A 14,626-nucleotide genomic window follows, 5' to 3' on the forward strand; every position below is an offset into this window, starting at 1 on the left:
TGGATTGTAGGACTGTTCTCAGGACCCACAGCTCGTGTTTCTCTGACATTCATCCCATGGACCCCCTCACAGTGTTGGGCATTTACTGGGTCCAACAGTCAGAGGAGACTAGTTCTGTGCTTGCAAATGAGACTTAATGTATAAAATACCTAGAAAGTGGAGCTTCTTTGGTTAACATGGAGTGGAAGACCCTGATTATAGGACCCTTGACCTCCTCCTATTCTAAGCAACAGCCAACAAGACACTCCATTGTATCCAGGTCCCCACAAGACACAGTTTGAAAACTTTTGGCCTGGTGTACCGCTCACGGTTTTGGAGTCGGGTCTGAGTTTGATTGCCTAGTCTGTCACGTACTTAGCTGTAGTAGAAGTAGAAAATGAGGAAATAGCTCAAAGCTTCCCTTTTCCCTGTGGAAAAGAGACAATTCTTTGTAGGGTTATTGTGAGCATGAAGCAAGATAATGCATGTGACAACCTCCCCCCCCACACACACACTTATTAAGTGTTCACTGGATTGTAGTTGTTGGTAACAACAACAAGACAATCGCTAATTGATTAAATGTCTGATCCTTATTGAATTGGTGCTTGTTTAGTCTAATAAACGTATTCATCCTCAGGTTAAGACAAGCCAGGGTTGAGTGAAGTTATGGATGAGCTTTGAATTAGGAGGGGAGCCAGTCTTGTCTTATATTCCATCCATTCTATAAGCCCACGGTCCCCTGTCTTTTCATGAGGGTCCATCAATATTTCATGTGTGGGTGTCAGTTGCTGTAAACTGAGTATACACTAGCACCAACCTGAATTAATCATATGCAGGAGGAGAGAAAATAAAATGCCTTTTCCTTAGAGCCCAAGTTTCACTGGCTGCCCGGAAGCCTGAAAACCACAGGGTGAACTTTCTGCTAATGGAGGACCCCGAGAAGAAGCTGAATCAGAAGAGTGATGGCAAACCCCGGAAAGTACGATTTAAAATCTCCTCCTCTTACAGTGGTCGAGTGTTGAAGCAGGTCTTTGAGGATGGGCAGGAATTAGAGTCGCCAAAGGAAGAATACCCTCACAGTTTTCTCCAGGAGTCCCTTGAGCCAATGGATGGTGTTTATGGGTCTGGGGAAGCCCCCAAACCTTCGCTGTACTTCCCTAAGCTGACTGCTCAGAGGATCAGTGTATTCAGAGAGGGCGATGCCTACACTTTGGCAGGCAGCCAGCCTCTGTTCAATGATTACAAGGCGAATGACCATAAGGTTGGTATTGTGCGTGGTTATAAGCTTTAAGGGTAGGGCTTCCTGCAGCGTGTCTAGAGAAACACCTAAATGCTTCAGATTTGTTTCTTGCTCTCACCAGCTACCATCCAGAGCCATAGATGCACCAAGCTGTTATTAGAATAATATTTCTGGGACAAAAATAACATGCTTGTTGACTACTCATTGGAAAGTGCAATGAGCATAAATAGCATTCAAATTCCATCCAGGGTAATACCTTGTAATAGGGTCTTTGGCTGAGTTTTCTCGGTGTGTAAATTAAATAGAGGTGCAGTGGTTTTCAGGTTGCCAGACTGCCATTTTAGAAAATTATGCAGCAGTGGGTCGTTTTGTTTCCCGAAAGAGCTGAGTGTTTGAAGGTGCCCATTTTACTACAGCCGATTTCTCAGCTGCGGTTTATCCAAGTCTTGTTTTCCTGCTGTCACCTTCCTACTGCCTGCTTTGTAAGTGTTTGTCGTTTATTATTTTTGCCTTTCCATTGCTCATTAGCATGGACTCTGGTTAGCTGGAATCCTGGGAAGAGATGGTGAAAAGCAAATCAACCAGAGATGTGACCTGGGGAGACGTTTGAGCTAATAGTTCAACTGAAGCATGCATTTTATCTGTGAATTTCAATTATCTTCTCTAGTACCATGTATAATCAAGAGCCCATACGTGATTTTCTTTTAAGCTAGAAGAATCTGGAAAATACTTGCAGATGCCAAAGTTTGTAGAAGATGTGTACATGCTTGTGCCAGTGGGACCATGGATGCCTTTTTTTTCTTTTCATCATTAAAAATAATTATACAGTGTGTCTAGGTTATTAATAAATGACACACCAGGGTATGTTATCATCTCTAAAGTGTGAAATTCAGATAATTACTTCCTAATCATTTTTTATTGTTCATTTCCTAAGGGAATAGACACTACATCTACTGTAGACAAATGTATTGAACTTGCTGTAATTGATACAGTATAATTATAGGAATGTCCACAATTACCAAAGATTACCAGGCTTCTTTTCAATATTTATGTTAGTAGAGTAACATATACATTGTTAAGTGCTATCACATATTATCTCTGTCTCTGTCGCATTGGATCTTTGCCATAATCTTGGAGAGAATGTTAAGGTCATTCCCACTGTGCAGGTGAGAAAAGCTAAGTGCCAAGTTGATGAGGGATCCGCTAGGTATTACAGGGTCCCTTGGCACAGAGTCAGAATAAGAATCCAGATCTTCTAATTTCTCATGCTTTTTGCCTTATGGCATCTTCCTTTTTAAGAACAAGATGATTACATAACAACAATGACAATACCAACATCAACACCAACAATAATGACAGCTACCATTTATTGTGTACTTATTACTAAGGACTCAGTATTTATCTTAAGCTATATTTGCAGGTTTAGAATTTAAAAAGCCATACTTTATACAAACCTCATACAAGGCCATGGTAGACAATTTTGGGCTGCTTTATAAGTCATATGCCAAATTTGGCATTTCTGTAAATCTGTGATTTGACGTGGATTTACAATACCTGGTAAGTGAGTCTTCATGGCCACACAGCTCAGCTGGTTAAAACAGTACTCTAGAGGATTCCTGTTTGGGTTCATTATCTTTCTATTCTTTGTTTCCTGATCAAATGCCACATCCCAATCTTAGCCAGGTTCTGGGTTGGAGGGGCCATGATGGGTTTGTGTAGCATCTCCCACTGAGAAAGTTTGTCCATGTGGTATTCATGCAAAAGAAGGAGACAAGAACTGGAATGTCATGATTTTTCAATGGCAAATCAATTGTAAAATAACCTCTAGTAACTACTGGCTAGGAGACCACATTGGGTAGTCGTTAAGAGCAATGATTCAAAGAAAAGTTTTCTGAGTTTGAACAGACATTTGTACCCCAAAGTTCATAGCAATTCACAGCTGCTAAAGGTGGAAACAACCTAAATGTCTATTGGCTGATGAATGAATAAACTGATGAATAGTACATACACAACAAGGCCATACTATTCCACCTTTAAAACATAGGAAAATTTGACACACCACAACATGGATGAGTCTTAAAGACATTAAGCTAAGTGAGGGAGTCAGTCACAGAGAGACAAATACTGTATGGTTCCACTTACGAGAGAAACCGGGAATTGTCAAATTCATAGAGATATAAAGAAGAATGGTGGTTGCCAGGTGCTGGAGGTAGAAGAGAAAGAGTTAGTGTTTAATGAATTCAGAGTTTCAGTTTGGAAAGAAGAAAAAGTTCTGCAGACAGATAGATGGTGGTGATAGCTGTACAATAATGTGAATGTGCTAATGCCACTGAACTCTGAGACACTTAGAAATGGTTAAAATGGAAAATATTATGTTATATATATATTATATCACAATAACAATAATACTAATAATGCAAATAAAACAAGTTTTTTTTTTTTTTTTAATACCAGGGGTTAAACCCAGGGAATTTAGCCACTGAGCTGCATCCCCAGCCCTTTTTTTATTTCTTATTTTGAGACAAGGTCTCACTGAGTTGCTGAGGCCGGCTTTGAACTTAAAATCCTCCTGCCTCAGCCTCTCTAGCTGCTGGGATTACAGGTATGTGGCACTGCACCCCGCTGAAAGCAAGGACTTTTGATGTCATTCAGACCTGGGCTTGATGTCCATTTGTACCCATTTGGAGTGTGAGCTTGTCACTCTACTTAACTTTGCTGATCTTCAATGTCATCCATGACACGAGGGCAGTAGAAGTGAGTACCTGCTTACAGAGCAGTTATTGTGATTAATGAAGAGAACACACAGGAAGCACTTAGCATTATGCCTGCACCTTGTATCTCTTTAGAAAATATTACTCACCATTGCAATAAAAAGCAGGTTCTTATCAAAGAAATGTTGATTCTTTTTTATTTTATGTGATGGGTGGAGAAAGCGGCTGTAAACTAATCTAAATATTTTAAGGAATTAAAACTGAGGTTCACAAAAATGTGGAAGCAGAAAAGAAGGGAAGTAACAGTTACTGAAACTCATTTCACACGTACTGTATAATTTCATCTTCGTGATATTTCTAGGAGAGTTTTACAAATTGAGAAAACAGAAGTTCAGAAGGATTAAAAGCTTGCATGTCTCACACGGTTGTCAAACAATATTTGGATAAAATTTGAATCAGATTTGCCTACAAAGCCTATCACATTATTACTACCCAATAAGGCATTTCTGCATTTAAAAACAGCAATGGAAAGATTTAGTAATACCTGAATATCAATCTCTAGGCATGTTGTCACAGACACTGGAGTATTTTAAAAATGTTTACCCACCAGGTGGCCATCCTGGGCTATGGAAGGAAGCGATAAATTTCTGACCCCATCCTGACCCTCTCATACAAAAGTGGCTGCTCCTCAGGGGCAACTGGGTGTAACCAGATAATGAGAATTTCGGTTTCACCAGGGAGTTTCCTTAGACACAGGGAAGAATGTGGCTATCAGCATGACAGAAACTTAACCACACCTTCAAGGTGATTTGGGATCTTCCATCTTTGGAGTATATTAAAAAATACTGACTATGCAGCTTAGAGGCTGGGGTTGGAGCAGATGATCCCTGATGCTCTTCACATATTCAGAGTTTTGCCTTCCAAAAAGGAAATGAAAAGAAGACAACTCGAGATGTGAAAAGGCTCCTCGTAACTGAGCCTCTTTGGCTATCACTGGGAGTAGAAATGGAACCTTCCAAAGCTCCTCCGTCCTTATCTTCTGATGGTCGGAAACTGATAGTCCGGAGTGTGAAATAGGAGTCCATTGTGCATAAGACGACAGGAAAAGGAAGCTGCTACATGATCCCTCGACCAGAGGGAGAGAAAAAGGGCCAGATAGGGAGCTTCACAAAACTCCACACTGCTTCAAAAAAGGGAACTTGAACACTGAAGTCTGGCTCAAGTAGGGTTTTGGCTGAATACATGAAGGTTTTAATTAGGGGACTGCTCGACTGTAGCATCTAAGTAGATTTGATTTATGTAGTTTTGTAAGCAGGGGAAATATTTCATGAAGGCATTAAGGTATGTAGCATGAGTGTGCATGCGCTACTGAAGAACAGTTCCCAATAACAGCAAAAACAACAAAGCCCACCATTAGCATAGTTCCTCCAGCTTTTGAAAAACCTATTTTATATTTTCTATACCACCTCCCATCTGCAGAAGTTAATATCATTAGTTTCAGGGATCAGAATAAAAATATTTAACAACAGGGACATACCCAACCAGCATGGAAGGCAGCAGAATTGGGCAGGGTCCCAGGATTTGAGGTTCTAAGAATGAACTCTTTACCCACTGGGTTTTGGGATGTTCAAGGCTCCTGAAGGGAAGCTGGATAATGGGAGGGCATTCAGGAGTCTCAGGAAAATACCTGTTTACCATCCAGTGTGAAGGGATTTCTGTATTTTAGTAACTAACTTGTCTGTGGTGGTGCCTCCCAGCTGCATGTCAGCCCACTTGCAAATGAGTAAACCGGAGTTCTGAGACATAGTACCCAACTCCCCTGTACCTCACAATAGGTGGACCAGAGAATTGGGATTCCATGCTGTTTGCCTTCAAGCTGTCCTAACTTTGGATAGATCAAGGAATTCCTCGACAGTTATTCCCCGGACAACTTACTGCTCTTCTCCTCTTCCTCTTTTTCCTCCTCCTCCTATGCTGGAGATTGAACCCAGAGTCTTACGTGTGCTAGGAAAGTGCTCTACTCCCAAGCAACACCCTTATCCTCCAGGCTTCTTTACTGCATTATGGTATTGCCCAAATGAGTTCCTGAGCAAACTATTAACTAACATAAGCTAAACCCATGCAAGTGAACATGAGCTATTGATAATGATGCTCTAGAAGCATATTTATTGATGTAAAATATTTTCATGTTATATGGATTATCAAAAAACAGTTTACAACTGAGTAGCTACATCAATCCTCAATTAGGAAAGTGGAATTCTTGTCAATAGTGCGGGGCAGGTGTTAAGAATGTGGGCTGTAGGAGGACAGACTTGGGTTTGAATCCCAGGCAGAGAACCTGAGTAACTGCCACCTTGGAAAGATACTTAACCCCACTGAGACACAGTCTCCTCATCTGTAAAATGTGGAAACTTCCTCATAGGGATGTTTGCAGAGGGGTAAGGTAATTGGTAAATTGCCTAGCATGACATCTGGCACACAATAGTGCTCAATAAATGGTATCTGCTGATATTGCCTATGTATTGAAAAAAGTAGAGCTATATTTACATGAATAAAAAAAGTGTTAAGTTGTGTTTATTAAGCACCCACTGTGCCCAGCTCTGCATTGATTTTTGTGGTGTTCCGAAGCTCTAGACCTTGCTCTCCAGAGTCTGACACTCTGAGTAGTTTAGCTTTGAGAGTTACCATCAACAAGAAGGAAGAGGTTGGTTTTCATAGCTTTCAGAGAAGGTAAACAAGCCATGGAATGAACTATAACTCTGGTCTGATGTGTTCACAATCTTTGAATGTTGGAAATTCCTTCTCTCCTACTTCCTGGGGTGTTGGACAGCTTCTGCAAACCTGTATTTGGTGATTGGTGGTGAAAGTTTCATGTTTCTTCTCCATTTCTCTAGCCTCCACCTATTATAGATTTTGGAAAGATAATCATCTACACAAATAACCTGAAAATCATCCGAACCCCAATGGACAAGAGGGATTTCATGAGGAAAATTCTCCAGAAAGAAGAAGTGGCTGAGGAAGAGTCTCTGATGAGCAAAGAAGAAACCTATGGAGATAGAGACCAGAATGATGGGCCTTTGTCAGAGACGGAGAGCACATTTCCCCATGATCAGTACATGCAGGTGCGTCAGAGGGCCAGATTGTCCCACTCGGGGCTGACCCTACAGCTGTCCAAATCATTTTGATTATTCACTGTTTAAGTCAAAACTTTTGAATACGAATACCCAAAATATCTAAATATTAAAGATGTGAAGACACTTTAGTATTTGTTATATTTTAATGGTATGTTATTAGCAATAATCATAGAACAAAGAACATATATAAATCCATATTTCAAATATTCATAATTTAAAATTTTTGGGGCATACTTCTTTTGAGATATGATTATGTATTTTTTGGTTTCACTGTGCAATGTGGCTTATGAACAGCTAGTTTTAAAAGCTCAGGAGAAGTCAGCTCTTTCCTCTTTTCCTGGGTTCATTTGTGCTTCTCATACCGCTATTATCCTCGATTCAGTCTCCTTAAAGACATTGCATAAAGCCAGGAGTCTATTTTGCAGACTAGTTTAGTTAATGCTAAGCAATAATATTTGTAAATCCATGATCCCAGGCCCAACTAAACTGCAATAAAAAGCATTATGTTGAAAATGAATACAATTGACAGCTGAGACACTACTGTCAACAACACTGAAAGTCACACCTACTCCAGGGTCTCTTGGGTACCACACTTGTCCAGGGATGGCCTGACCTAGTGAGAGCACCAGTGCTAACCGGTTTATTAAAAATTAGAAGCTGGGTGTGATGCACGTCTGTAATCCCAGCTAATCAGGAGGCTAAAGCAGGAGGATCACAAATTCAAGGCCACCCTCAGCAACTTAGCCAGACCCTGTCTCAAACGAACAAAAATATTAGTATAAAAATGTCTTTAAGAACATTATTAAAGCTTAATTTCTTGGCCTATTTTTAGATAAAAAGCAGATATAATATAAAAAGCAGTTGCAACGTTTTCCCTCCACAGCCCTGTGCGTGGGCCACCACTGATCAGACAAGCTCAGATGAGGGGAGGAGGAAAGTGTCCTTTAATCCACAGTGTGATCTTGGGTAGCAGGAAAATGAAAATTTGTTCTTAGATTCCATTTAAAGCATTTTGTGGAACTCCCTGTCACCTCCCATGAGTTGGTGAGGGAAGCTGAGTGATGAATATCCCACTCTGGGAGGGTTTAGGTGATGAGAGTAAGAAAGTGGGAACTGGCCTCAAAGTGACAGCCAAGGTGCCAAAGACCCCCTGTCCCTTCAGTTCTCTCACCTTGCGAGTCCACCCACCTTTCCACGACTCCTCCAGCGTCCACTTTCTTCTCTCCTGCTTTCTCATCTCCCTCCCCTTCCCCAGAGCCCCAGCTACCCAGTCTCCAGAGAAAGACTCCCAAGGTTCTGTTGGCATCTACTCAGGTCTCTTTCCAACCTGATCTCACCTTTAATAATGGATTTTTGAAATGAAAATCTGATTCTGTCACCCACTTCATAAACTTACTACCTGTCTAAGCTTTTGGTATCCTCTCATTGCTTGGTATAAAACCAAGACACCTTTCTCATTCTAGAAAGCTCTGAATGGCCTGCTGACCTCTCCAGCCCTGTTCCTCACACCTCTCTTCTCATGCTCTCCACCCTGACACACTGCTCATGGAACCATCCCTCATATGTTCTTGGTTCTTTCCTACCAGAGGCAAACCCCCTCTGCCTAGAATGTTCCTCAGGTTCTCTGCCACCTTGCCTGCAGCCCCTGAGATCAGGGAGGAAACATCATCCCCTGAGAGGGATATTCTTAGGCTTTCATGAAGATAAATCCCTCCAACATGGATCTGTCGGGGGACTCTTCACTCCTCTTCATAGTGCAATTTTTTTTGTGAGTGCTAATCTGGTTAACTTTTGTTCTTGGCTTTTGATTTGGCTTCCATGATGGTAGAGGCATGTTTATGTTGGGTGCAACATAGAGGTTTGAGTGTCAAAAAAGTAATGACTGACATATAGTACGTGCTCAGTAAATATTAATTAAATGTTTGTTGAAAGAATATTGGGATTTAAAACCAATGTACAAGCTGGTGAGGAATACTCTGTCATTGCCTTTTCTTGTCTTCTGCGCAGAACTACTAAGAACTGCAGCAGGCAGACGACTGAAAGTTGTAATCTGAAGCTCTACTTTCTGAATTAAAAAAAAATTTTTAATTTTACTGTTTCTCCTACCATATTGCCTCCTTTAGGAGCACTTTCTTTTTTGGGGGGGTGGTGGGGAAGAGGGCTAGAAATGGTAAAATGCAGGTCACATTGCAGGCCTAAATGGGAAAGCAACAGCAGGCCTGATATGACAATTACCTTTAAATTCAATTTGGAGGGATGCGTGTTTCTTAGCTGTAGTGCTGTAAACTAGGGCAGAGCTGTGCAGGCAGACGGTTGCCGTGAAAGGTTATACTTCACTTGTCTGTCCTTTAAACTCTGCTTTAAATTGCTATTTGTTTGCCCAATCCCTCATGCAATAAATGCCCAGACAAGTTTTCTTCTAAAAGAGAGGGTCAAAGAACATCAAGAAACCCCTTCTGACCACGAGACTCTTTGTTCTGTTATATGGAACCAGGACGCAGTGAGAGCCTGATGAAAGAGCAGGGCAAGGCTGAAAGCCAGGCCTCGCTGGAACCTCTACATCAACTATCAAAGAAAAGGAGAAGAATAACTGAATCGAGACACAGTTAAATGTACAAGGGAAAAATCTGGCTTTGTGCTCAGTGGATTTTAGAATATACATCGTCTGAGTTTCGTTATGCTTTATGTGATCTCACCTTTGAGATAATAATAGTGATGTTGATGATGATGATAATTGTAACAATAATAATACCAGCTGCTATTTATTCAGGGCTCACAGTTGCCAGGTATCATGCCCAGTGCTCCTCATGCATCAGTCCCTTTCATTCTTACAGGAGCCTGAGTGGCAATAGTCTGTCTGCAGCTGGGGAAACTGAGGCTCAGAGAGGTTAAGTAACTTGCCAGAGATAATTAAAGCCAATAGTCAAGTCTAGGCTAGGCACATCTCTCTGCCAATGTTAGGATCACATCCACCTTGCCGTGCAGGCTCTGGCTGGTGCTGGATGCCATCATCAAGGCTACCTAGCTTTTGAGTGAAGGTAGGCTGAGTGGTTCTGCTAGAGTCTAGAACCTAAACCATGCTGTGCAGCCATGCTCTATATCTTGCTGCTAAATATTTCCTGAGAAGAATTTTTAAAAATATTAAGAAAAGAAGAAAGAGGCATGTATTTCATATGTATCATATGACATATAGGCTCATTAAATACTTTTTGAATTAGTTGAGTGACTAAACAGAGCAGGTTCCTGTGGTACAAGCCTATAATCCCAGAGACTCAGGATGCTGAGGCAGGAGGATTGCAAGTTCAAGGCCAGCCTCAAAAACAAACAAACAAACAAACAAACAAACAGGGCTGGGTTTGTAGATCAGTGATAGAACATTTGCCTAGCATGCATGAAGACCTGTGCTCAATTTCCAGTACCAAATCTCTCTCTCTCTCTCTCTCTCTCTTTCTATAGATATATATGTAAATATATTTATTTTGAATACTTTAAAGGAAGAAAAGGAACTTCTTCATTGTTCATATATTAAAATATGGCAACAAGTTTTTTGTTTTTTAAATTTTTTGTTTGTTCTTGTTAGTTAAACATGACAGTAGAATGTATTTTGACATATCATACATACAATGGAGTATGACTTCCCATTCTCAAGGTTGTTCATAATGTGGAGTTACACTGGTCGTGTATTCATATGTGACCGTAGGAAAGTTATGTCCGATTCATTCTGAGGAATTTCTCATCCCCATCTCCCCACTCTTCCCCCCACATCCCCCCATCCCCTCTGCTGCCTATTGTGAGGTAGCATCTGCATACCCAAAAGAACATTTGGCCTTTGGTTTTTTGGGATTGGCTTATTTCGCTTAGCATGTCAATCAAATATTAACAAGAGTACACAAACATAATGGGTTGGGTAACCTCTTCCTTCCCTAAATCTAGAGTAAATAAAATTTAACATCTTCCTAGGCACATTGCAACATGATGAAAGTACTTTCAAAACTTCTGTCTCTCTTTTCAGAAATGATTTTTATTTTCAGGTTATAAAGGAAGCTGTGTCGGGTGGGTGGAGCTGTCGTGTTCCTAGAGTTTAAGAACAGGAAGTGTTCTTCAGATTGTTGTTGTGTTTGTTTATTTGGCACCAATATGTGAACAACAGTGGGATGGACACTGCCCTTGAAGTGGTGGTAAGAAGGTGCTGTCCCAGGGTGCTTGTTGACTGGCTAGCAGGTGTACTCAGCAGAGCAGGAGACCTGCAGCCAGGGGCAGTGCAGACGACAGTGGGCAGGGCTCCTCCTCTGGAGGTGTGGGTGGGTGAGGATCATGACTATAGCAAACTTAATGAGACGGGCTTTGCTGGGGAGAATGTCCTTACCAGAGGGAGCAGAGGCAGGTCCATATGAATTCAGACCAGAGTGGGTAGGCATCTGGGCTGGGTGCTGTAGTTCTGGGATGATGAAAAAGGGATGGATTTGAGAAAATGTTTGAAGGTGAAATGGGCAGGACATATTATTGGATTCACTTGGTATCAGTCTGGTATCACCCCTTATTTCTTGGGAGATTCACAGTTTATAAGGAGTGTGAAATTGCAGGTTTCCTTGAGATGTCTTAGGGGAAGAGCAAGATAATCACCCCGGTATATTTTCTTTAGAGTCAAAGTCAAGGACTGGAGACTTATTGGCAGGACTTAGGAGGAAATGGACTTTTATGGGGAATCTATGGAATGCCAGAGAATATTGCATTTATACATATTCTCTAATTTGGTATCCCAGCTACTCAGACATTCCCATTCCCATTTCACAGATAGAGAAACAGATTAGAAAAATGAAGGGAACTGTCCAAGTTGTACAGCTGCTATCACGCAATAGCCTCAGTCTATTGACTCCTGAGCACAGAGCTCTTAGTCACCAGGCCTTACACAGTTCTCAAAGAGGAATAAAATATGCCAAGAAATGATAGCTAAGCTTTGAAGGCTGGTAACACTGATTCATTTATTCATTTGTCCACTCAGTCTCTCCGTCACACAAAATGATCTTTCTTGGGTCATCTACTATTAGACTACAGTGAAGTCTATATACATAGTCACTAGCAGCTGGAACTTTGGTGATCAGTCCCCTGGGATCAAAACCTGCCTCCTCTTCTTCCCAATTGTGTGTGTGACCATTGCCAATTAACTTCTCAGTATCTCATGTTTCTATCTGAAACACTCATATTATCTCACTGGGATGTCATAAGAGTTACATGGACTGATACATAGAAAGCTCTTAGAACTGTACCTGGCACCAACCAGACATGCCACAGGGGTTCACTGTTAGTATTTGGCAGTGAGAAAAATAAAGTCTTTGCCCTTATGGAGCTTACAGAAATAACACGTCAGATGCTCACAGGCATGATGAAGAACGTGAAGTCTCCGAATGCCAGTTGTGGTGGTAGAGGATGCTGTCTTAACCCATGTTCACCAGATAAATCCTCTCTGATAAAACTGCTGTTATCCTGTGTTCCGGCCATCACTAGCATTTGGGGGAAGTATTTTTCTCTAATTTTGTCCCAGCCTTTGCCAAGACCTGCATGTGAATAATAAACTTGAACTTGCTGCTATAACTAAACCCTGGCCTGTCTCTTGCAGGAAGGGGAACTTCCCGAGGACAACTGTTTTCACTGCCGAGGTTCTGGCAGTGCCACCTGCTCTCTGTGCCATGGCAGCAAGTTCTCGATGCTGGCCAACAGATTTAAGGAGTCCTACCGGGCCCTGAGGTGCCCTGCCTGCAATGAGAATGGCCTGCAGCCTTGCCAGATTTGCAATCAATAGCTGTGGCTTTTGCATGTCAGCTTTTATTGTACTCTCCCTAAAGTTATTTCTAATAAACTGTCCCCTCCTCCTCCTCCTGCCTCTCCCAGCAAGGAAGCCACTGCAGCTGTAATCACTTCCACCGTTAGCAAAACTCAATTATTCAGTGACATTTTGTGAGGCTGGGAGCATCTCCATGTGGGTCTAAGTAGCAGGGGCATTTTTGAATCAGAGTCAGCTTTGAAACCTGTTCTAAAATTATCCTTTCAGGAATGTGTGCACGTATCTCACTTGATTTAGCTCAGTTTTCACCTTGCACCAGTGAACAAATAAATGTACACTTCAGGCAGCAGGTTGAAATTATTTTCTGGTTGGGAGGTATTTTGCAAAATTATGTGGTAAGCATGGACTCAAAAGGCAGCTTTCTGATGAACTGAATTCCTGTTGCTTATAATACATCTGAAATTGTCATTGGTCAAATTGAATTTCTAATTAAGCAGAAGAAAGGGAGAGCCAACACTGAACACTCCAGCAGGCCACCACAAAACAGGATGTTCATCCCGAGATAGGCAAGCTGAGGAGGCTTGTCCTTCCAAAGTCTCCCCTGGGGGCTTTGCTTAGGTAGCACCCATGCAGGCAGTGAGCAGGACTACTTCTCAGGTCAAGCTGAGATGGGACATTTTGAGTGCCTCTAACCACTGAAGTTATAAGCCAAGTCGAAGCTATTTATGATAAATTTGGTGCTCCAGTATGTGTGTAATAGGACTTTTTCCAGCTCCTGAATGGTTACCAAATAAACAGATCTATTTTAAGTTTAATATGTAGCCACAATGTCTACATAAAAGATGACAGATATTTTGTAGATATCTGTTGGAAAACTTCTAGGAGAAAAACTTTGTAAGGATGATTTTAGGCAGTTATATTTCTACTGTCCACAGATGCACATACTGTGGATTATTTTCTCCTAAGGTTTGTTAGTAAATTAGAAAGACACTTTTGTTAATAAATTTTTGTAGCCCTAACATCCATTCCCCATGTCCCTTGAGAATAACACTGTAAAATCTCTTATCTATTTGAGACCCATTACTTTTCTATGATGATTTTGATTTCATAACTTAATCATTTTTCAAGATTTGTTTGTTAATCTCTAATATCCAGCTATTAAAATACTTCAGCAATGGAATGCTTTGGGGGCAACATAAATACTTCTAATAAAACGCATGAAAACTTTTTTTGCAGTCATATTATTTGCTTGCCCTTTCTTACTACTGCTCACTAGCTTCCTTTGCTTCCATACTTAACTACCTCCTGCCTCTTTGTATGTTTTCTCATAGCTGTCGACTCCTCTGCCTTTTCAGAACACCAGGGAAAGAAGTGGTGTTCAGAGACTTTTATATGGTATTCTGGTTTAACATTTGACCACAAATACTGTTGGGGCCTCACATGCCTGCATGACAGTCCTGCTAGGTCCTTGATGTATGCTGTTGCCCAGAGGCACCAGCCCTTTGGTGTTGCATGGATCTTACAGTTGTAGAGTTGCAGTGCAGGAGGCAGATATGCAACAGATAATTATAATAGAGTGTGACAAGTTCTGGGATAATTACAGGGACACCTTCCTAGTCTTATTGGCTGTGGTGTGTGTGTGTGTGTGTGTGTGTGTGTGTGTGTATGCGTGTGCTGGAGATTGAACCCAGAACTCACCAAGCAACAAACACTCTACCACTCAGTGACACCTCCAGTTACCTTAGTGGGCTTAGAGAGTCTCTACAGATGAGGTGTGAGC

General features: G+C 41.4%; 1 protein-coding gene across 2 annotated transcripts in view; it reads left to right on the forward strand.

Annotated features, from left to right (window-relative positions):
• Positions 1 to 14,074, forward strand: part of Grxcr2 (glutaredoxin and cysteine rich domain containing 2) — a 58,499-nt gene extending 44,425 nt beyond the window's left edge. Inside the window, exons 1-3 of one of the 2 annotated variants that reach the window (XM_046460229.2) lie at positions 791 to 1,240; positions 6,825 to 7,052; positions 12,682 to 14,074. In XM_046460229.2, the coding sequence (XP_046316185.1) occupies positions 905 to 1,240; positions 6,825 to 7,052; positions 12,682 to 12,864 (747 nt within the window). In that variant the 5' untranslated portion in view covers positions 791 to 904 and the 3' untranslated portion in view covers positions 12,865 to 14,074. Of the gene's footprint in view, positions 1 to 790; positions 1,241 to 6,824; positions 7,053 to 12,681 lie in introns of those variants that run through there. The other variant, XM_046460230.2, reaches the window with a different exon arrangement.
• The last annotated feature ends 552 nt before the right edge of the window (positions 14,075 to 14,626 follow it).

Source organism: Marmota monax, unplaced genomic scaffold (genome assembly GCF_021218885.2).
Source record: "Marmota monax isolate L192 unplaced genomic scaffold, Marmota_monax_Labrador192_F-V1.1 WCK01_AAM20220418_F8-fsc00006, whole genome shotgun sequence".
NCBI classification, from domain to species: domain Eukaryota; kingdom Metazoa; phylum Chordata; class Mammalia; order Rodentia; family Sciuridae; genus Marmota; species Marmota monax.